At 58.7% G+C, this 21,549-nt stretch overlaps 1 protein-coding gene across 1 annotated transcript in view; it reads right to left on the reverse strand.

Annotated features, from left to right (window-relative positions):
* LOC102431135 (sortilin-related receptor-like) overlaps nucleotides 1–21,016 on the reverse strand; it is a gene marked incomplete at its 5' end in the record, with an annotated part of 53,571 nt that extends 32,555 nt beyond the window's left edge. Inside the window, 9 exon segments of the mRNA XM_014449345.2 lie at nucleotides 2,411–2,566; nucleotides 3,357–3,491; nucleotides 4,093–4,236; nucleotides 5,889–6,020; nucleotides 7,111–7,218; nucleotides 11,051–11,176; nucleotides 15,274–15,393; nucleotides 16,981–17,103; nucleotides 20,903–21,016. Coding sequence (XP_014304831.2) covers nucleotides 2,411–2,566; nucleotides 3,357–3,491; nucleotides 4,093–4,236; nucleotides 5,889–6,020; nucleotides 7,111–7,218; nucleotides 11,051–11,176; nucleotides 15,274–15,393; nucleotides 16,981–17,103; nucleotides 20,903–21,016 — 1,158 coding nt within the window.
* Between the last annotated feature and the right edge of the window lie 533 nt (nucleotides 21,017–21,549).

Raw genomic sequence — 21,549 nt, forward strand, 5'->3', positions numbered from 1 at the left:
GGGGGAGGCCAGGTGGGGGAAGAAGAGGCCCAGTTGGGGAGGGGGAGGACCAGGTGGGGGAGGAAGAGGCCCAGCTGGGGGAGGGGGAGGCCCAACTGGGAGGAGGGAGCCCAGAGGGGGGCGGGGGAGACGCAGGTGGGAGGAGGAGGAGGCCCAGCTGGGGGAGGGGGAGGCCCAGAGGGGGAAGGGGGAGTGCCAAGACACACTGGAGCTGAGGATCATCTGATGTGTTGACTCTGGGAAATGACTGAGAGGCTACTGACAGGTGGGGAGCACTAGCAAATGGTACACATAACCCCACTAACAAGCCACCACACAGCAACCACTCAACTTTCACACAGTCTGTGTCTTCATAGTTTAACTGAATTTCCAAAGGGGCCTCTCCCACCCCCTGCACTCTGTGAACACAGGTCTGTGGAGAAGGAGGCAAAAATGAGGCTAACGAGCTGGTCACAGTAAGTCCTGCACTCACACTTGGACCACAGGGAGCCTGTAGAAGGTTCTGGCACAGGGAGGGTACAATCTCGCCTCGTGTGTGGCTTCTGGGGAACCAGCAGGTGACGGTCCCACTGAGTGACATCCGGCAGCGAGACCCCACCGAGCTAAAGGTGCTCCAACAATGTGCATCAGAAACACAAACCTTCACAAGAGCTGAAGGGATACCTAACCAGGAGTCTGCTCATTCATGGGATGAGTCGGAACTCGCTAGTTTCTTAACGTCTTCATCAGAGTTTCAACATTCAAAGACACTGCAGAGAAGGATGATCCAGTTACTGAATAGGGAGGCGGGCCTTGGGGGGAAGCAGAGATCGAAGTGTTTTGTTTTGTTTTGGGGGTTTTCCAATCAGTTTAATTTGAGAAGCATGTATGGGACACCTAATTATTTGCCTATTATTGTGATACGCACAGCGGTGGAGTCAACGTAGCATGCATGACCCCCCACACAAGGCACACACGTCACTATGGGCAGAAGATATTTACACACATGAAAATGTAGGAAGCAATGGCCAGCCAATCAGTCAAGAATCAGAAGGTACTTCACTGAGGCTGGGAAAGAGATCGACATCATGTAAAGGCTCTGTGAGGAGGGGCTGGAGGAGGAAGCCCGCACTCAGGGGCCTGTGAGCATACGGGAGCTCCTGGCTCCACCTTTACGGCCACCACCACCCGGGATTCCCTCGCAGGGAGCGGGTTCGGGCTCAGAGAAACACTGACCACATCCTGGTCTCTCCAGCTGTGAAACCCATGCCCTGTCTGTTGGACGGTGGGCGTCGCTGTAGGGAAGTAGGGGAACCTTGTCCTCCAAGGTCAAGGAGGACAGAGGACTCTGACAAAGCAAACCGGGCGGAAGGAACGGCGAGAGCAGGCGTGGAGCCGCAGCGGGCCCAGCACGGGTGTGAGAAGCGATGGGAAGGGCAGGGGCTGGTCTAGCCCCTGGACCCAGGACAAAAGGAAGCACTGAAGCCTCTGAACAGGGCAGGGCAGCAGCGTGGGAACCATCTGGGAGGAGGAAAAGCAGGTGGCGGCCGAGGCGTTTGCCAACAAAAGCCTGGCAAACAACTCTTGGGATAACTGAGCCTGAAGCGGCACCCTTGCCTCTGGGCAGCTAAGGGCGCACCGGATGGGGTCTCCTGCGCCCAGCCTCCTGCGGCCCGGCCTCTGCACACGTTCAGCCGCGGCTGATCCGGCCACTAGATGGCAGGGCTCCCCCGCCTTTCAGTAGGAGAGCCGCCCATAAGCAGGGAAGCTGGGCTCCCGCCCACACCAACACCCCCCCCCGTCCCCACCACCATCGCTCCCATGGCAGTTCCTGGGAGGAGAGCAAAGGTGCCCCAACGCAGCGGGTGGGAGACGGGAGGCTGCCCTCTCTCGCAGGAAGATCAGAGAGCAATTATAGGAGACGAGACACCCCAGTTCCCGTTCCCGTTCCCATGAGAACCCTGCTCTGGAGTGAGGAGCAGCCTGGCCTCTGAGCTCAAAGTTCCAGAGAGCAGGCACCAGCCTGGCCCTGCAGTGCCAGGGTGACCCCGAGGTCCTCCCCGCAGAGCAGGTGCCGGGGTGACCCCGAGGTCCTCCCCGCAGAGCAGGTGCCGGGGTGACCCCGAAGTCCTCCCCGCAGAGCAGGTGCCGGGGTGACCCCGAAGTCCTCCCCGCAGAGCAGGTGCCGGGGTGACCCCGAGGTCCTCCCCGCAGAGCAGGTGCCGGGGTGACCCCGAGGTCCTCCCCGCAGAGCAGGTGCCGGGGTGACCCCGAGGTCCTCCCCGCAGAGCAGGTGCCGGGGTGACCCCGAGGTCCTCCCCGCAGAGCAGGTGCCGGGGTCACCCCGAGGTCCTCCCCGCAGAGCAGGTGCCGGGGTGACCCCGAGGTCCTCCCCACAGAGCAGGTGCCAGGCAGAGGGCGCTGCACTCACCGGGCGAAGGGCAGGCTTCCTCGTCCGAGCCGTCCGCGCAGTCCCGGTAGCCATCGCACACCCAGATGTCCATCACGCAGGCCCCGCCGCTGCAGCGGAAGTAATTAGGTGGACATGTGGCAGGCCCAGGAGTGGGGGAGGGGAGAATGTGTGAATCTGAGGAAACACCAAGAAAAAAAAGAAACAGTTACAAGAAGTTCAGTCTGAGACCAAAATAGGTCCCAAACTCGTGTGGACGCCCATTTCAGCTGCACCACCCAGCCCCGTGCCCAGCGAGGTTCTGAACTGCAGCTCCTCTCAAAACCATCAGCCTGGCGGTCGGAGCGGACCCTGCTTTTCCTCTCCGGAGCAGCACCTCACCTGCTGTATCTGACTTGAGCTAATCACACTCGGATGCGTTTGCTTTGAAAGGAAGGTGACTCAGATGCACAGGTGGGGGGTAGAACACTGTTCTGGTTAATTCCACCCACAACAGCCACCCAGAGGCCTGGCTCAGAGACAAGGAAACCAAAAGCAAAAGGGACACATGCACTGCACCTCAGTGCCTCTCGACTGCGCGAGGCCCATGGCTCCAAGGCCCTGGAGCACCAGGGCACGTGGAACCGAGGCCCCGGGCACCTGGGTCCAATGAGGCACCAGGCACCAGGCACGTGGCTCGAGGCACATGGCACCTGAAGAGCTTGTTAAAATGTGGGCTCTGGGTGAGGTCGGACATTCTGACTGCGCTGAGGAAAGACCAAGGCTGCTGGTCTGCAGGCCACACCAGGAGCAGCCAGGCCCCGGGTCCTTCCTGCGCCTGCGAACTGGGGTGCGTAGCCCCAGAAACAGAAGCAGCCACTCTAGTATCCAACTAAGAAGGGGACAGAATTCAGAGAGCTACCCCCCAAGTCACTAAAGGGGCCGGGCCCCTCCGAGGCCGGCTGTGGGCGGCGCTGGGACCACCGACCTGCACAGGCCTCCTCGTCGGACCAGTCCCCGCAGTCGTTCTCGCGGTCGCACCTCCACCGGCTGGGGATGCAGCGGCCGTTCTCACACCGGAACTGGAAGTGGCGGGAGCAGTTGGGGGCTTCGGTGGGGTTTTCTGGGGAAAAACACAGCACCGGCTGTGGGCCCCGCCCAGCGGGAACGTGAAGCTGCGATGTAGGCACAGCCTCCTCCACACCGAGTCCCGGGGCGGCCGCCTGCCACCAGGTGGATCAGGCAGCCTCTGGGACCCAGCGGTGACACACTCAGTAAGAGCCCACCTTCCCGGACCCGACTCAGGTGTCTCGGACTCACACGTCCATGGATCTTGCAAATGACACCCAGTGTTCAATTTTCACACTTTACCAAAGGCACGGCCTTGCTCCTGATAACACAGTGGTAACAGTGCTGCTATTCCATTGGCATCTACAACCTGTAGAAGCAGAGGGAAGCCTCCTCCGCAATATTTACCACTTAACACCTCCCTCCCACCTTACACAGAGCGCCAGGTCCCCGACTCAGTGAAATGGAATAAGCCACCTCCAGCCCTGCTGGGGGTCAGGGCCAGTTCACACTCAGTTTCCTACATGGAGATTCAAGAACTGGCAGGAAATACTGCCAAGGGAGGCGGCGGTGAAGGTGGGGTGCAAGGGCACTAGTGAGGGCCCCTCCTTGACCACAGGGCCCGCGGCCCCAGAGCAGGCGTGGGAGGCACGGACCTGCGGCCTCCCCACAGCTGGCTTCGTCCGAGTAGTCGCCGCAGTCGTCCATGCCGTCGCACTTCCAGACCACACTGATGCACACGCCGTTCTGACACTGGAAACTGAACTCGTCACAATCCTTGTGGAACTCGGGGTCTTGGGCTGGACAAGAGACAAATGTCCGTGAGATCCCGGCTACCTCATCACCAAAGAGTTCCTAGTGACGCGGCTGTGGCAGGAGGAGGAGGGAGTCTCCATGGAGAAGTCCTGAAAGCAGGTCAGTGGTGAAGGCGTCCCCCGTATCTCAGAATTCGGAGGTAAGGTCATTATTTATTTACTAGAGGCCTGGTGCACGGATTCGTGCACCGGTGGGGGTCCCTCGCCCTAGCCTGCGGGGATCAGGCAAGACCAGCTCTCCGACATCCCCTGAAGAGTCCCGGATTGCAAGAGGGCACAGGCCAGGCCGAGGGACCCCACCGGTGCATGGTCAGGGCCGGGGAGGGACCATGGGGGGCTCCCGGGCATGTCCGGCCCATCTCACCCAGTCTCCATCAGCTGGACCCCAGCAGCAAGCTAACCTACCGGTTGGAGCATCTGCCCCCAGTGGTCAGTGCATGTCATAGTGACTGGTCGAACGGTCGGACACTTAGCATATTAGGCTTTTATTATATGGGATTATTATTTTTTTTGTTAATCCTTACCCAAGGATAATTTTCCATTGGTTTTCAGGGAGCGTGGAAGAGAGAGGGAAAGACAGAGAGAAATATCGATGTGAGAGAAACACATCGACTGGTTGCCTCCTGTACGCACCCCGACCAGGGCCCACGTTGGGGAGAGCCAGCAATCAAGGTAGGTGCCCTTGCCCAGACTCTAACCTGGGACCCTTCAGTCTGGGCCGACGCTCTATCCACTGAGCCAAACCAGCCCGGGCTGTAGATAAGGTCTTAAGGTGAGGTTATCAGGGTGAAACTCTGACTCAATATGACTAAGGTCCTTAAAAGGAGAGGAGATGGGGACACAGACAGGCACAGGGAGACCATGTGAGAACCTGGAGATGCTGGGCACCTACACATCGAGGAGACAGGCTTCAGAGGAGAGCAAACCTGCCAACACTCTGAGCCTGAGTCCCAGGCTCCCGGGCCAGAGGAAATGCATTTCTGACATTTAAGCTGCAGTCCATGGTCCCTCATTGGGGCCGCCCAAGCCAACGAATGCTGCACGCACTTCCTGCAGGGCCGTCCCAGCAGGTGGCCCAGCAGACACCAGGCTCTGCCTGCTCGGGGCACCCTCGGTCCCGGGAGACAGGCAGGAAGGCTGACACACTGTGCAACATGGGACAAGAGCTGTGAAGCCACGAGCAGGCGAGGCCTCCAGGGATGGGCAGGAGAGCCCGTCAAACCCAGGTCACGCCCCGTCTCTCCTGTGCGTGCACCAGCAGCTACTAAGCATGACTCCTGAAGCAGGAAACATGTGTCCTCCTCAGAAAATGCAAGACCAGCCCTAGCTGGTTTGGCTCAGTGGATAGAGCATCAACCTGCAGACCGAAGGATCCTGGCTTCAATTCCAGTCAAGGGCACATGCTCAGGTTGTAGGCTCAATCTCCAGTAGGGGGTGTGTAGGAGGCAGCTGATCAATGATTCTCTATCATCATTGATGTTTCTATTTCTCTCTTCCTCTTCCTTCCTCTCTGAAATCAATAAAATATTAAAATGTTGAAAATAAAAAAGGAAATGCATGACTGGAAATGTAAAATCAAATCTGTAACTAGAGGCAGCACCTCCCCACGTGAGCCGCCCCCAGGGCCGCCCACTCACAGCAGCCTGCAAAGGCAGCGTCCTCGTCCGAGCCGTCCCGGCACTGCACCACCCCGTCACACACCATGGAGTGGAACAGGCACTGCTGGCGGTTCTTGCACACGAAGTCCATGAAGCGGGTGCAGAGTGGCTCTGAAAGGGGCGGAGGAGAGGCCCTGAGCACAGGGTGGGAGCTCACGGGCACCTGGCACAGTGCTCGCCCGGGAAGCAGCCGCGAGAGCCGCCATGTACCGAGCGCGTGGTTTATGATGCCCAAGGACGTGACTGAGCTCTCAACACAATCCCATGAGCTTTCACTGTCCTGCTTCCAAATGGGAACACGGGCAGCGGCAGTACCAGGAAGTGTTCAGCAAGCTGAGGAGGGTGGAGCCAAAGCCGAAATCCAAAGCTGTCTGACATCCCAGCCCAGGTTCCCAGCCACTGTTAGTGTGAAGTGACTCACACAGGGGCTGACACGCTGCTGCGAGGGCCCCGTGTCAAACTGAACTGTACCCACCTCCCCGCCAATGTGTACGCTGAAGCCCTAACTCCCAGTGGAACTGTATTTGGAGACAGGCCTTTAAAGGGGCAATTAAGGTAAATGAAGTAAATACAGTTAAAAGAGGCAGATGGACGCTAAATAGGCCAGGGCAGAGCTCAGATCCAATAGGACCAGTATTATTATTATTTTTTAATACATTTTTATTGATTCCAGAGAGGAAGGGAGAGGGAGAGAGAAACATCAATGATGAGAGAGAATCACTGATTGGCTGCCTCCTGCACGCCCCACTGGGCATGGAGCCCACCACTTGGGCCTGTGCCCTGATGGGGAATTGAACCATGACCTCCTGGTTCATAGGTCAACACTCAACCACTGAGCCACACCGGCCGGGCAGGAACAGTATTCTTACAAGAAGAAAGACCGGAGATGCAAGCCCAGAGCCGAGGCCACATGAGAACACAGAGGTCAGTCGGGGGCCTGGACTCAGCCTCAGCCACCAGGGCGCCCCCCGCCTCCCCCACCGGCCACCTGCAGGTTCTGACTCGCCAGCCTTCATCGCTGCAGGAGACAAGCCCTGAACCAAATGCACCTCCAGTGGCTCTGCTTCTCGGGGGACTTTCCCTCGCAGTCAGGGGCAGCGCGGTTAAAGCGAAGGACACATCGCTACCACGGAGATTTCGTCCACGGGGTACTCTCTTCACACCCGACCACCGCGCTCCGGGGGGAGGGGGGCAGACTCACCGCAGCGCTGCTCGTCGGAGCCGTCCGCGCAGTCCCGCAGGCCGTCGCAGTGCTTGCTGGAGGGGAGGCAGGTGCCGTTCGGGCAGCGGAAGCCGTTGCACCTCTTCTCTGAAATGGAAAGAGAAGCGTGGCCACGAGGAAACGCAGGCGCCGGGAGGCCTGGACTTGTCCCGCGCCCTCGCAATGACAGGTGTGCGCGCTGTGGCCAGCAGAGCTGCCTGGAGGAACGCAGCCTGCCCGCACGGGCCCTTCACCGAGACCCTGTCCGGACGGCACCTGCGTGTGCAGCCAGCGGGCACTGACCACCAGGAAGAGCTAAGAAACACTGTGGACACAGGGCCTCGCTCAGGCGTGTGAGAAGCAGGTGCTAACAGGCAGCGCACACGCTCGTGGAGAAGCAAACGGCGCAGACCTGAGCCTGCACGCGCCCGGGCTGTGCTGAAGGCCCCGTGCCGTTTCCTGGGCGCACAGGTGGGAGCTGGGCGGGAAAGTGTTTACTGTGTAACTTCAATACTTCTCCCATTTCAAACCATGGGAATGTGTTCCCCACTCAAAAAATTCAAGTCCATCTTGTTTAAAGAGTAAAAGCTTCAGTGAAGAGAAAAGAAAACGTCGTCCTGATTAGAAACCTTGGTTTTGGAAGTTCTCTTCCATCACTCACTCTGAATGCTTTATGAATTCTAAGCCAAAGCCCTTTTGGATAAAGTTTGTCCCAGAAATGTGCAGAAACGTGGGTTTCCGCCTTAGCACAGAATCTAGCCCCGGTCAGCTTCCCCTGAGCAGAGCCACGCCAGCAGGTCACCGGTGGCCGAGCACACACAGCCTCGGTGCAGCCGCCCCAGGAGGGTCAGGGGTAAGGCAGGAAAATGTGCTTTAAGCCCTGGCCTGTGTGCTCAGTGGATAGAGCGTCGGCCTGCAGACCTAAGGGTCCCAGGTTCGATTCCGGTCAAGGCACATACCTCGGTTGCAGGCTCCTCCCTGGCCTGGATCCTGGTTGGGGAGCCTGCAGGAGGCAACCAATCCATGTGTTTCTGTCATATCGATGTTTCTCTCTGTCTTTCCCTCTCTCTTCCACTCTCTCTAAAAATCAATAAATCAATGGAAAGATATTCATGGGTAAAGATTAAAAAAAGAAAATATGCTTTAATCCTGTAAAAAGTAATCATTCCTAAGAAATTATTTGGGAGACATCAAACAGAAACAGTTAATGAGTGCCGCAGTTGGGGCAATAAGCCAGAGTCTGAAAGTTGAAAAGTATAAAATTAAAACGACATGCGATGACTCCCACTCTGAAGCTTGTGAAAGCGAAGGAAAGAGGTGATGCCTAGGGCCACGGGGAGACACAGCTCATCTCGGATGGACATGCTTGTCAGTATAACGACTTGGAAATAACGTCCAGAACTGCTAATGGGAACATGGGACCAGTGAAAACGTGGACCCTACCAGACCACCTGGAGACACCCGAACGAGGCCCGAGGCTGGGGACCTGCGGCAGCCGCAATCCCGGTGCCCTGGGACCAACCCTGCAGACTAAGGGACGGCTACACCTCAGGGTAAAAATACGCCTTCGTTCCCAGGACATGCGCAGCTTCACTATGCAAACCAGTGCGACACTGAACACACCTGGAGGTCCAGCCGGGGTGCAGCTAAGTAAGTGATAGTAACACAACGGGAATACACATCTGCCACTGGAGTGCTAACTGCACAAACACACATGCGTAACAACGCGTAGACGACGCCCACTCCATGGAAGTTTGGAACGTACGGTGTAAATACTGGGAATAATACACTGGTCTCTGCCTCTGGCTGCTGGCACAGAGCTACTAAAACCCTCGCATTTCCCTGGTGGACACGAGTGTCCTGTTCTTAAATCACACCGGCGGCTCCTGCACTAGGTCAGGAAGCAGGGCCTCCCACCTCCCTGCTCCAGGAGGAGAGAAGGATGGAGACGGGGAGTACACCAGGCGGGCCGTGTGGTGAAGATTCCATAGAACCAGAGTCTAGGCCCAGAGTGTCCAGGCTGCTGAGCGCTGGTGGGGCTGGGGGGCTGGGGCGGCACCCGGAGAGGCACGGAGCTCTGCCGCCTTCCCACACCTGCCCTGTGCCTCTCTTCCGTCCAATGCTCACCTCCACCCTCCGTCATCCCTTCCATGATAAACCAGTGTTACTCTGAGGTCTGAGAGACGTTTCAGCAAATGACCAAACCCAGGCAGGGCGTCCTGGGAGCCCAGGCTCACAGCTTCGGGCAGGAGTGCAGGGGAAGCTGGGGTTGAAATCGCCACTAAAGTGTCGGGGGGGGGGGGGGGGCTTGCAGGACTGAGCCCTGAACCTGCGAGGTCCGATGCTAGTAGCTCGGGGAAAACAGTGCCACAGTCAGGCCAGGGGACCCCAGCTGGTGCTGGAGAACTGTCCGGAAGCCAAGAATTCTGTGCGCACCCGAGCCGAGGGCAGCCACGGGAGGGCTTTCTGCAGTCGGAGAGCGGGGCAGGGCAGGGAGCCTGGACACTCTGGTGCGAAGCAGCGTTCTCTAGATGGTGCTTCTGCGGCAGCCGTTCTGTGGTGAAGGCGACTGACTATCTCGGGACTCTGTTTAAGTCCATTATGCGGAGAAAGGCCTGTTTGGGGCTAGGAGCCATGCTCTCTGAGGCCGCAGCAGAGAAGTCTTTTCACAAAGTACCAGCTCTTCCTTCAAAGCTGCACAGAAAGCCTGAGCCACGTGCCTGCCTGGGAACTGGCTGCACATCCCGTGTCCTATGGCACTGCCATCGTGGGCGCAGGCACGCTGCTGTCAGCGTGGGCACCCGGCACACTTGGCTGCCAGCGTGGGCACCCGGGCACACTTAGCTGTCAGCGTGGGCACATGGGCACACTTAGCTGTCAGTGTGGGCACCTGGGCACACTTAGCTGTCAGTGTGGGCACATAGGAACACTTAGCTGTCAGTGTGGGCACCCGGGCACACTTAGCTGTCAAGGTGGGCACCCGGGCACACTTAGCTGTCAAGGTGGGCACATGGGCACACTTGGCTGTGAGCGTGGGCACCTGGGTACACTTGGCTGTGAGCGTGGGCACCCGGGCACACTTGGCTGTGAGCGTGGGCACCCGGGCACACTTAGCTGTCAGCGTGGGCACATAGGCACACTTGGCTGTGAGCGTGGGCACCCGGGCACACTTGGCTGTGAGCGTGGGCACCCAGGCACACTTGGCTATGAGCGTGGGCACCCGGGCACACTTGGCTGTGAGCGTGGGCACCCAGGCACACTTGGCTATGAGCGTGGGCACCCGGGTACACTTGGCTGTGAGCGTGGGTACCCGGGCACACTTGGCTGTCAGCGTGGGCACCCGGCACACTTGGCTGTCAGCATGGGCACACGGGTACACTTGGCTGTCAGCATGGGCACATGGGTACACTTGGCTGTGAGCATGGGCACCCGGGCACACTTGGCTGTCAGCGTGGGCACCCGGGTACACTTGGCTGTGAGCGTGGGCACATGGGTACACTTGGCTGTGAGCATGGGCACCCAGGCACACTTGGCTGTGAGCGTGGGCACCCAGGCACACTTGGCTATGAGCGTGGGCACCCGGGTACACTTAGCTGTCAGCATGGGCACACGGGTACACTTAGCTGTCAGCGTGGGCACCCGGGCACACTTAGCTGTCAGCGTGGGCACCCGGGCACACTTAGCTGTCAGCATGGGCACACGGGCACACTTAGCTGTCAGTGTGGGCACATGGGCACACTTAGCTGTGAGCGTGGGCACCCGGGCACACTTGGCTGTCAGCATGGGCACCCGGGTACACTTGGCTGTCGGTGTGGGCACCCGGGCACACTTGGCTGTCGGTGTGGGCACCCAGGCACAGCAGGGCAGTGCTCATGTCCTGCTTCTTCCTGAGCGGTGGACGCTAGAGACGTTCAGGAGTGGACCGAACGTGCATACTTACCGCAGCTGGCGGGGTCCTCGTCGGAGCCGTCCTGGCAGTCCAGGTCCCCGTCGCAGGCCCAGCGCCGGGGGATGCAGTGCCCGTTGCGACACTGGAAGTTGGACGCCTCACAGGTGTGGTAGACGGCTGCCGGCAACGAGAAGAGAGAACAGTCAGCGCCCTGCTCTCGCTCCCCCTGGACCTCCAGGAGCTGCCGAGGAGGGGCTGCCTGAGTGAGTGGTGGGCGCAGCCTCCCGCAGGGTGGCACCTGAGGCGGTGGGATGGCCATGTTACACAAGCAGAGGGACCTGCTAAAAGCTGTGCTTCCACCACCAGGGGGAGCGCCATTCCCCTGCGGCAGCTGGAACGGGCCTGGGGACTCAGACACATGCCCACAGGCACAGGGGGTGCGGACCGGCACCAGGCTGCCCAGGGCCAGAGCCCGTGCTTCCACTCGTCTTCGCTACTTTACTTCTCACGTAACCCCTCGCTCCTGCTGGCCCCAACGACCGGAGACTCCACGGCAGGTGCAGGAGCCCGGCCCCGGCCCCGCCCAGCCCCGCCCGGGCCCATGTCACCCACTGTCCTGCCATCGAAGGACCTGGACGCTCGGAAAGGCCGTAACTTTAGATTCCAAATAAACTGCCCAGTTTCAAACATGGAAAACCTTACGTCCAAAAGCATAACAGATTTTCCACCATCACAAGGAAAGCAAGCCCAGAACCGGGACTTGGCTACCTTTCTGGACCGTCGAGATCAACGTCTGCCAGGCAACCAGGGTACCCGGTACCCACGGCAACCATCACAGAATGGAGGTAAGGGGGACGGCAGGCGCGTGGTCAGTGAACAGCCTCCTGGGCACGCGGGGCTGCGGCCACAGCGAGTCATTTAGAAACATCTCAAAGCCTTGGGCGAGGACCAGGTCAGGCCCTAGCTGGTTTGGCTGAATGGACAGAGCATCGGTCCCGTGTTCAATTCCGGTCAAGGGCACATGCCCGGGTTGCAGGCTGGATCCCCAGTGGGGGCGTGCAGGAGGCAGCTGATCCATGATTCTCTCTCGTCACTGATGTTTCTCCCTCTCTCTCCTGCTCCCTTCCCCTCTGAAAGCAATAAAAATATAGATTTGTCAAAAAGCCCAGTCAAATGTAGACGCTCAGCCTCAAACCCAGCCAGCCCCTCCCCTCCCCTCGGGAGGGCTCCTGTCTGCTCGTTACTGCATGGGAGCCGGCCGCCCTCTTCACCACAGCTTCACGAGGCCTAACCGAGCTGGACGGGCTCGCTGCCCGTTTCTCTACGTCTTCACAGCAGGAGGAGCAACAACAACAACAACAAACAGGCCGTGGGCGCACACGGCAGTGACTGGTCCAGGCGAGACGGTTCGCAATACGCTGCCCACGGGCGGGAACACGGGTTCCAATGCTCTCGGGAATGTCTCCTGCATCCAAGGCTGTTTGCAATCGTCTGAAATACAGAGAGCCTGACTTTGCAAGCCAGGTGGCCTGTCACTGCTGTCCTCACATCTCTCTGAAGGTCACGCTGCACCTGACAGCATGCACCCAGACCACACGCCTCAACACTCGACTTCGGCACTCAGATCCACTGCAGGCCCTTAAAGCAGACCTGCCTCTGGTAAGAGGAGAACTGTGTCAGGCATGTGGCAGGAGCCTTTGCCCCAGCAACAGCCGTTGCCCGGAAACATTTTGATTTATTGGCTTTACAAGCCTGACAGCCTTAAACAAGTCCCTCACCAAAGCCTCGCTCATTCTCATAAGACGCTTGCTGGAACTCATTTCCATACAGACCTGGTTGTTGTTGTGTGGCCCATGCACTTCATGTCTAACTGAAACCATTCTGGAGGGCTCACGGGTTTCAAGCCGGAATTCTGAGAGGCGAGTGGAGACCGCCAGACCCCACAGCGGCCGAACGCAGAGCCTGACCGGTCGGCGCGATCTCCCGCGTGTGCAAGGACTCGCCTTCCTGACTCCCCGTCTTCCGAGGAACTACGAGCTCCCCGAGACTGAGGGTCCGGTAAACAGTGTGTTTAATGACAGGGTGAGAGAAACTGACTTTGGTACAGACTGAAGAGTCTGGGGAAGGTAAAGAGCCATCCTCCGCATGGCAAGACGACTGACGGTCAGACTCGGAAGAGCTGCCGGAGGAACAATCACGAAGCCAGGACACACCGGGTTCTCCCAGAGGCCACTGTCCCACACTCGGCAGGTCCCCTCCACACCCCCTCACAGATGAACCAACCACGGCAGGCAGGGCAGCGTGATCAGATGGTGAGAGAAGCTGGGCCTCAGCACCACAAAACCCTGCTCCGCGGGGACGTGAGCGAGGGGACAACGCTAATGTCAACACAACTTGAACGGTGATGACATAAAAAGCTACACAAAGCATCGAGGGCGCTGACATAAAGGTCAGGTCTGAAAGAGACCCAGACAGGAATTCCAGAGATGAAAACAGGACATAGAAACAGCTCGGCTGGTGTGTGGGAAGCAGGTTGGATTTAGCTGGAAAGAGAACTGCTGAACTAGAAGGGGAAGCTGAGAAGGGAAAGGAAATTCCAGCAGACGGAGAGACAGCACAGACACGGGAGGCGGGAGCGACAGAACGGAGTGCGGCTGTGGCCACAGTGGACAAGCCCTGAGAGAGCAGGAGACACCGCGAGAAGACGAGGCTGCCATGTCCCAGAACCAAGGAGAACAGCAGATCCTCGTCATCTGGAAAGGAAGCCAGCAGCATAGAAATGATGCCACACCTCGCAGGTGACACTGCATTGCAATGGCCCGCCCACCACACACACACAAAACGAACGCTGATGAGAACTGGAGATGGTGCCAATCACGCTCAGCAGGAACCCTCAGGAGGACTGACCTCAGCCCGGAGGAGGCAGAAAGACTCCATGGAAGCACGTACGGAAGGGACCGCACACCAGGACATGCAGGTGCACCTGCCCTCAGGACCGAGAGTAAAACGGAGGCGTGATTACACCAACAGAGCCTCAAAGAGTTCACCGCTCACTCAGGAACACTGCGGGGCCACGGGAGCACTGGTTACAGAAGCAAAGGTAACTGGAGAAGAGGGAGGTACCCTAGTGAGTTATCACTAAAAAATAATAAGAATTACTAACTGTAGGGCTTTTGAATTGTAGAACGAAACACAAAGTACTCAGTGTTTTAAGTGCTAAGTACTGGCACTGCGTGCAGCGATCAGGATGAAAGCATTCTGAAGCCCTTGCAGGTCTGGAAGTCGGTGAAGAACACACAGAAAGTAACAGGTAGAAGCACACAAGTCAGATGTTTAAGGTCACAGCCGATGCCGAGGGGTGGGAAGTGCCTCAATTCCACGGAAAGCGAAGGGGGGAGCGGAAAGCAAGGAGCACGCCCCGCACAGACCAGCAGGCAGCGGGGCAGCAGGTCGGCTGCCGGCCTATTTTCTGGGCTCTGCACCATTTACTTGGCGAGGAAGTGAAGCGCCAGGCCCACACCTCAATGAGCTCACACCCCCCCCCCCCCCATGGGCGGGAGGAAGGAGAACCATCGGGAGGCAGTGGAAGCACAGCCAGGGCCGGAGGGCAGTGTGGAGCTGGGTGCGGGGAAGTCCACAGGAGGCACCGAAGTCCTGTTCATTCCTCCCCCACGTCCCCAGCTCTGCCCACCCCAAGCTGCATACACATTCCTGCACTCAGCCAGCCACAAAAGCTGAGTGATCACAAGAGGAGCCCGTTCCTCAGCAGAACCAGAACAGCACCTCGACCTCACACCACAGGATCAGCCTTCGCTGATGTTCTCGAGTTGTTTCCAGGTTCATTTTTAATGAACGCTCACCCCAAAGAGATGCAAGCACCGTTTACGTTCTCAAAGTCGGGGAACCCGTGATGCCCCGAGATTCAGAAACATGAGCTGGTTCAGTGCCCTCCACACATGGCCCCAGACGAGGGGCCGGCGGGGAGCTGCTTTCTGCTGGTCCTGAAGGAAGCGCAGCTCGAGCCCGCACACCAACCAACCAACGCCGTGCACTCGGGACACGCTCAGTTCACAGAACGCTCTCGCAGGAGACCCCTCAGTGCAGGCGGGGCGGTCTGCCTTCGTGCTGAGCGGCTGGGCCAGCTTGTGGAGCAGCACCGATGGGTGGTGTCTGGGCCTGTTTCTCAGAGCCCAGACGCTGGGCCCCAGCAGGTTCCCATGAGGAGCGGAGCAGGACCCAGGACCCAGGACCCAGGACCGCGTGCGGACACTGACCCGTGCAGTTGGCTTCGTCGGACCAGTCCCTGCAGTCATTGTCGCCGTCGCACACCCAGGAGGCGCGGACGCACAGGCCCGAGCTGCAGTTGTACTCGTCGTCCCGGCACTGGTGCGTCTCTGCAGGTGAAGCCAGGGGTGAGGACAGCGCGCGGGTTCGGCCCCTGCGGCCGAGTCCCGAGGGTCACAGCGCACCCAGCCCCATCGACGGCCCCCCGCAGCAGGCGAGGATTAACCAGGGAGGGAGGCACCGAGGAGGCCCGCTGGGCCAGTGCCCTGAGACCCCCTCAGCGCCTGCCTCTGGGAAGAGCATCCATCAGCTCCATGCACTGGACAAACCTTCATTCCCACGCCTGTTGATGGGGAGGAGGGAAGCACCCTCTAGCTGCCCAGAAAGTGGAATTAAAGACACAGAAGCTTCCAGAGACAGAGCCTGTGGCCGCAGAAAAGGAGCAATGACCAGTCCCGAGGGAGCTTAGCTCCGGGAGGGTCAGTGCTGAACCTGCCCACAGAGGGGGCTGGGGCCGCTGTGAGCAGAGCCCAGGGCTTGGCTGCGGGCTGTCCCAGAGGGAGGGGGGCAGCCGGCCTGCCAGGACCCGGAAGGAGGCTATGCCCCGGGATGGTGTCCTGAGCGTAGCAGTGAAGCAGCCCCTTGAAATGGAATTTTAGCCGGGCCGGCGTGGCTCAGTGGTTGAGCGTCGACCTGTGAACCAGGAGGTCCCAGGCACATGTCCGGGTTGCAGGCTCAATCTCCAGTGTGGGGCATGCAGGAGGCAGCCGATTGATGATTCTCTCTTATGTTCATCTCTCACTCCCTCTCGGAAATCAATAAAAACACATTCAAAAAGAAGAAGTGGAATTTTAAAACAGCTTCAACAACAGTAGCAGCCAAGCCTCTGGCCCAGCGTGGCGGCCTCGCTGGCCTTCCTCAAGAGCCAGGCTGCTTGTGAAGCTGGAGACTCGGCTACTCGTGGGAAAGGCTGGGCCTGCGGAGGGACCACGGCCCTCCGGCAGGTTGAGGACCCGCTAACGGGCGGGGATCTGAAGGTGCTGTGGCTTTAATGGTCAAACACGTGCCAGTGAGGGAGGGAGATGCCGCCAGCAATGCAACACGCAGCTTCCTTCCCACCAGAGCAGAACTCCTGAGCACTGAGCCCTCCAGTGTCGAGGAGGAGATGGGCGGCAAGAAGGGAAAATAGCTGTGCATCCCACAGACTGTTCTGCACTTCGTATTTCTACAAAGATGAAAAAATTTATGTAATTCCCCTCAAAAATGCTCTGAGAGGCAGACAGGAGCCTAGTCCCTGTGAGTCAGCACCCTGCTGCCGAGCAGGCCCTGCCAGACGCAAGCTCAGCCCCAGGACCAGCTCTCTCTCTCCCTCTCCCTTCCTCTCTGAAATCAATAAAAAAAAATAAAAAGAAAAATAACACGGTTCACAGAGTGCAGATATGTGTCCTCAGGAGGCTGACCTCCCAGCCACCCAGAGGTGAGGGCCGTGGGCTCGGCTCTGACAAGCACTGAGCTCATCAGAACCCCCTCCTCGCTGTTGCGGCCATGCTCGCGGCATCCCTGCGCGGTGAGCCGGCGCTGCTCCAGGGCGAGCCAGGCCCCGCGTGGCGGAGGGTCGGCAGCGGCGCCTCTAACTCCCACGTGGCTTTCAGAACCCCCGTGCGGCCTCCTCGGAGCAGCTCGACCTGCCCCCTTACCACAGTGGCTCTCGTCGCTGTTGTCGCCACAGTCGTCCTCCAGGTCACACTTGTAGGAGAGCGGGACGCAGGTCCCCGACTCCTGGCAGCGGAACTGCGTCTCTGGGTCACACACGGTAGTAGCTGAGACGGGAGAGAGAGGGCACACTCACTAGGTGCAATTCAGTCCCCAAATACAAACTCCACTGGAAAATCAATTTAAAAAGAAGGAAGCAACGGAAACAAAACTGAGACTATGGAAGAACAAACGGCGAGAGAGCCTGACGTTCACAGCCACAGCGCCCGGGTGGGAGCTGCGACAGGTGGAAGTGTCTGGCTGGAGAGCGAGTGATGGAGGTTCCCTCCCGAGACCCCCTCCGACGGGAGGTGCCCCAAGGAAGTGGCCGGAGGTCCTTGACCTAGAAAACCACATTAGCAGCCCAGGGCCCACAGGAGGCTGCACGTCCTCGTGTGCATGCAGGTGGAGGGGAGGGGGATCTGCAGCAGGAACGGACTCCGCCTCCCCCCAAGCAGTTCACGTTGACCCTGAGCCTCTGTGCTCCACAGTAAAAGGAGGGAAAGGCAGCCCTGGCTGGTGTGCTCAGTGGATAGAGCGTCGGCCCGCGGACCATAGGGTTCCGGGTTCAATTCCCATCAAGGGCACGTACCTCAGTTGCAGGCTCCTCCCTGGCCCAGGCCCTGGTCGGGGTGCATGCAGGAGGCAACCCATTGATGTGTTTCTCTCACATCGATGTTTCTCTCTGTCTCTCCCTCTCCCTCACTCTCCCTAAAACCAATGGAAAAGTATCCTCAGGTGAGGACTTAACAACAACAACAACAAGATAAAAGGAGAAAAAGGCCGAGTGTCGGTGCCTTGCTTCCTTCCCTCTCCTGTTAAATGAAGACAACACCCCCCTCACGGCGTCACCATGATGGTGAATAAGAAAACGTGTGGGTCAGAGACCACCCAATGGGTGTAAACATGTCACTTCTCCCTCACCATCCTCGTGCCCGGCCTCAGAGTGAGGCTGAATTAGCTTCCCCCCTTTAAACAGCGGTTGTCGGGGCTCGAGCACAGCCCCTGGGAGCCAGAGCCTGCAGGAAAGGCCTGGGGAGAGGCCGCTGGGCAGTGGGGGGAGGGGGGGGGAGAGCAGCTGTAGAAGGAAGGGTGTGGCCCAGCCTGCCGGGGGGAGCATAAGGTGAAAAGCTGTGGCAACACTGCCGCTCAACGTCCCTGGCGGCTCTTACTTGAGGCTCCATTTCCTCTCTGGGACTGAGCTTGTGGTGGGAGCAGGGTAAATGCAACGATGCCGAGACTGTAGGGGATGCACATCCAAACCCCAAGCTCCTGACAGGACCCCATAGGAGCCTGCTTAAGGGCAGGGGGACGTGCTGGCCACACCCCCTGGCTCCCTCCGTCACCCCTCGTCTCAGCAGCGGACAGGATGCCTCCCTAGCCTCCCAGACAGTGGGTCCCTCAGCCCGGGCTTCCTGCACTTGCCCTCATGCCCGCAGCGCTGCTCTCCGCCACTTCAGTGGGGAAACACAGCCGGGCACAGAGGCACGGGTGCCCCTGATCCCCAGCCCCATACTCTCGTCCCTCACACTCACCTCCTCACTCGGCTACACCTGACCAGCTGGGCCTGAGCCAAGCGGAAGGCAAGTCTCGGGCCTTGGGAAGGTCACCCAGGCTGACATCTCACCACCAGGAGGACCCGAGCCAGCTGCACCCTCACCCAACAGCAGAGCTCAGGGCTGGCGAGGCAGCACCCTGAAGAGGCCGGGGTGCTTTCTCTCGGAACACGGAGCCCGTGAGACCTACGCTGGTCTCTGCAACGCCCAGGACCCCAGGAGGAGCCCCTGGCTACTGGCCATGAGGTCCCGAATTCCCCCCCCTCTGCTTCCAGGGCGCCTCATCAGGCTGGGCAACGTGCCTGCGAAGTGCAGGTTCTGAGGAGCAGGCCCCTCCCGCCTGCTCTGGGACAGACTCCGTTCCAGGTCAGCTCCGATGCTGCTGCCCTTGATCACTGTTTTTAAGGCGCTCTGGCTCCTCCCCCACAGATGTCAGACCTCCCGGGACTCTGGAGGGAGAGGGGTTCTCAGTGTCGGTTTGCAGAACAGAAGCCACAGGCAGAGGCTAGTGCTCCCCGGAGTTGGCCTCGGAAGCTCCCTCATCGGTGTGCGAGGAGCCTGGGCTGTGCTCTCCGCAGGCGGGATGGGCCGTGCCCGACCTGCAGGGGGAGAGGAGTGGGCGCTCCCTGCTGTGTCCCGGGAACCGGCATGGGCTCTGCAGGTGGGTGCCGGCCACGCACACCTGCCAGACACGAGATGAACACAGAGCCAGAGCCTCCGGCATCCTCCTCAGAACGCAGTGGCCATGAGCTGCCGGGTTCCAAAGACACAGCATTTGGAAGAGAAGTTTCCCAGCTTTGGTCCTTTCCCCTCGGATTCATTCTGCCCACAGCTCACCTCTCCAAAGGGAAGGTTCCTCCTCTCACTCCGATGGTCCCACCTCCCTCCTGAGAGCTCTCCACGCCTGTTGTGCCAGCCCCATGCATGCCCCCGGCCCCAGGTTCCTAGTCAGGTCTCCACGACCCACACCCACTTCCAGGCCAGGCCACATCCACTCTGCCCTACAGCTGTCATACCTGCCACTCCCACCTCCTACGCTGGGTCACCTCTGCTCACCTGCAGGCTCTGTGGGAGGACCTGCCCCAGTTTGACCTGGGTGCCCCATGCTCCCTGTCCTCACATTCATCGCTGCTGCTCACTTTATTTATTTACTTATTTTTAATCCTCACCCGATATTTTTTCATTGATTTTTTTAGAGAGAGTGGAAGAGAGAGGGAAAGAGAGAGAGAAACATTTATGTGAGAGAAACACATCAACTGATTATCTCCTGCACGAGCCCCGACCAGGGCCTGGGCCAGGGAGGAGCCTACAACCGAGGTATGTGCCCTTGACCGGAATTGAACCCAGGACCCTTTGGTCTGCAGGCCGATGCTCTATCTACTGAGCCACCCCAGCTAGGGCAGGCTGATTGTTTTATAATTCCCCTTCAGATTTTAAAATGTGCCCACCCAGCTCCCAGTACGCCCCAGGGCCCCATATGGAACAGTGGGTCTCCGTAAATACTACTGAGTAAAGGTGCGAACATATTACTAACAGAGGGCAAAGCTACTAACAACTGACTAAAGAGGCTAAACTTGTCTGTAAATCCTGTTAAACAGAATCAGATACTTCAGTAGGTATTTACAGTCCAAAGACGACATTTACATGCACACACACCCATGTCCCCACCTGCCGGACCACACTGGGACGGCACAATGGTGCTGGAGCCCAGGCAGCCACATCCCGCCTGGGGGAGCACCTGGTCCACCTCCCAAAGGTGACCCAGACTGCCACCTGTCCCTGTCCCGTCGCCAGCTGCCCGACTCCCAGTTTCAGCCACATGATGCTTATCTGTGAACGTCTTACAATGATCTATGTGGGTCTGTTTTAAATAATAATACATATCTAGTTGGGTATACAAAGGTGTGTTCTCTGTCCTCCAAACAACCCCATCGGCTTGCATGCATCACCAACCATGACGGCCAGCCAGCACCCGGGACCAGCGGTTCTCAGCCGGTGTGCCGAAGGAATGTTTAAAGCACACAGTTCCTATTCGTCAGGGCACTGGCCTCTTTCCCCTTAGATTGTCCAATAAAAATGACAACAGCCAACACAACTGGACGACATAGCCATCCGGTACGGTGAGAACGAATCAGTTATAGGTATTTTTGTCAGATCAGCAAAAAATCGGCTTTTTGGTTTAGTGTGTGTGTGCCATGAGATGGAAAAGACGGACCGTCACTGCCCTCGATGGCCAGTCCCACCCACGAGCGGGCCAGCCTCCGTGTAACGGGAAATGCTTAACATCTCGCACGCGGCCCTCGGGACTCACGGCAGTTCCTCTCGTCGCTCAGGTCTCCGCAGTCGTTGTCGAAGTCACACCGCCAGACGCTGCTGATGCAGTTCCCGTTGCTGCAGCGGTGCTGGCCGCGGAGACAGGCGCTCTCTGTGGGCGGGCCGGAGGGGAGAAACAAAGCCAAGGTTATTCTCGCTCACGGCTCACGGACCAGACCTTCTCTCCTGAGTTCCCATTTCTCTTCCTCAATGGCCTGCCTAGAGGGTAAAGCAGAAGAGAGGTGCCTCTTTCCTCGTCCGGTCACACTTCCAGGAGAAGAGGCCAGGAGGGGTGTTAGCAGGCGGGCACGATGACGAACAAGGAGAGTGATGACGCCAACTGGGCCCAGTGGGTGGAGAAACCATATACCGAAGTCACAGAATACTAATGACTCCCCATACACGCATCCACACAGTATTCAAACACACGTGTTCAGTGTGTCTATACCTATATATGTCCTATGTAGTTACATACATTCAATTTACCAACCAAGCGTTAGGAAGACTTTCTTTACCAACGGTGAGGGTTTTTCTTTAAAGCAAGCAGTTAGGACCCTCCCGCAGAGAGCAGGCGCTGTTCAGCGAGGTCCGGAACACGCGAGCAGGGGCCCCGGGTTGGGGACTGTGGGTGTTCTGACGGGACAC

This window comes from Myotis lucifugus, unplaced genomic scaffold (assembly GCF_000147115.1).
Source record: "Myotis lucifugus unplaced genomic scaffold, Myoluc2.0 scaffold_1133, whole genome shotgun sequence".
Lineage (NCBI taxonomy): Eukaryota > Metazoa > Chordata > Mammalia > Chiroptera > Vespertilionidae > Myotis > Myotis lucifugus.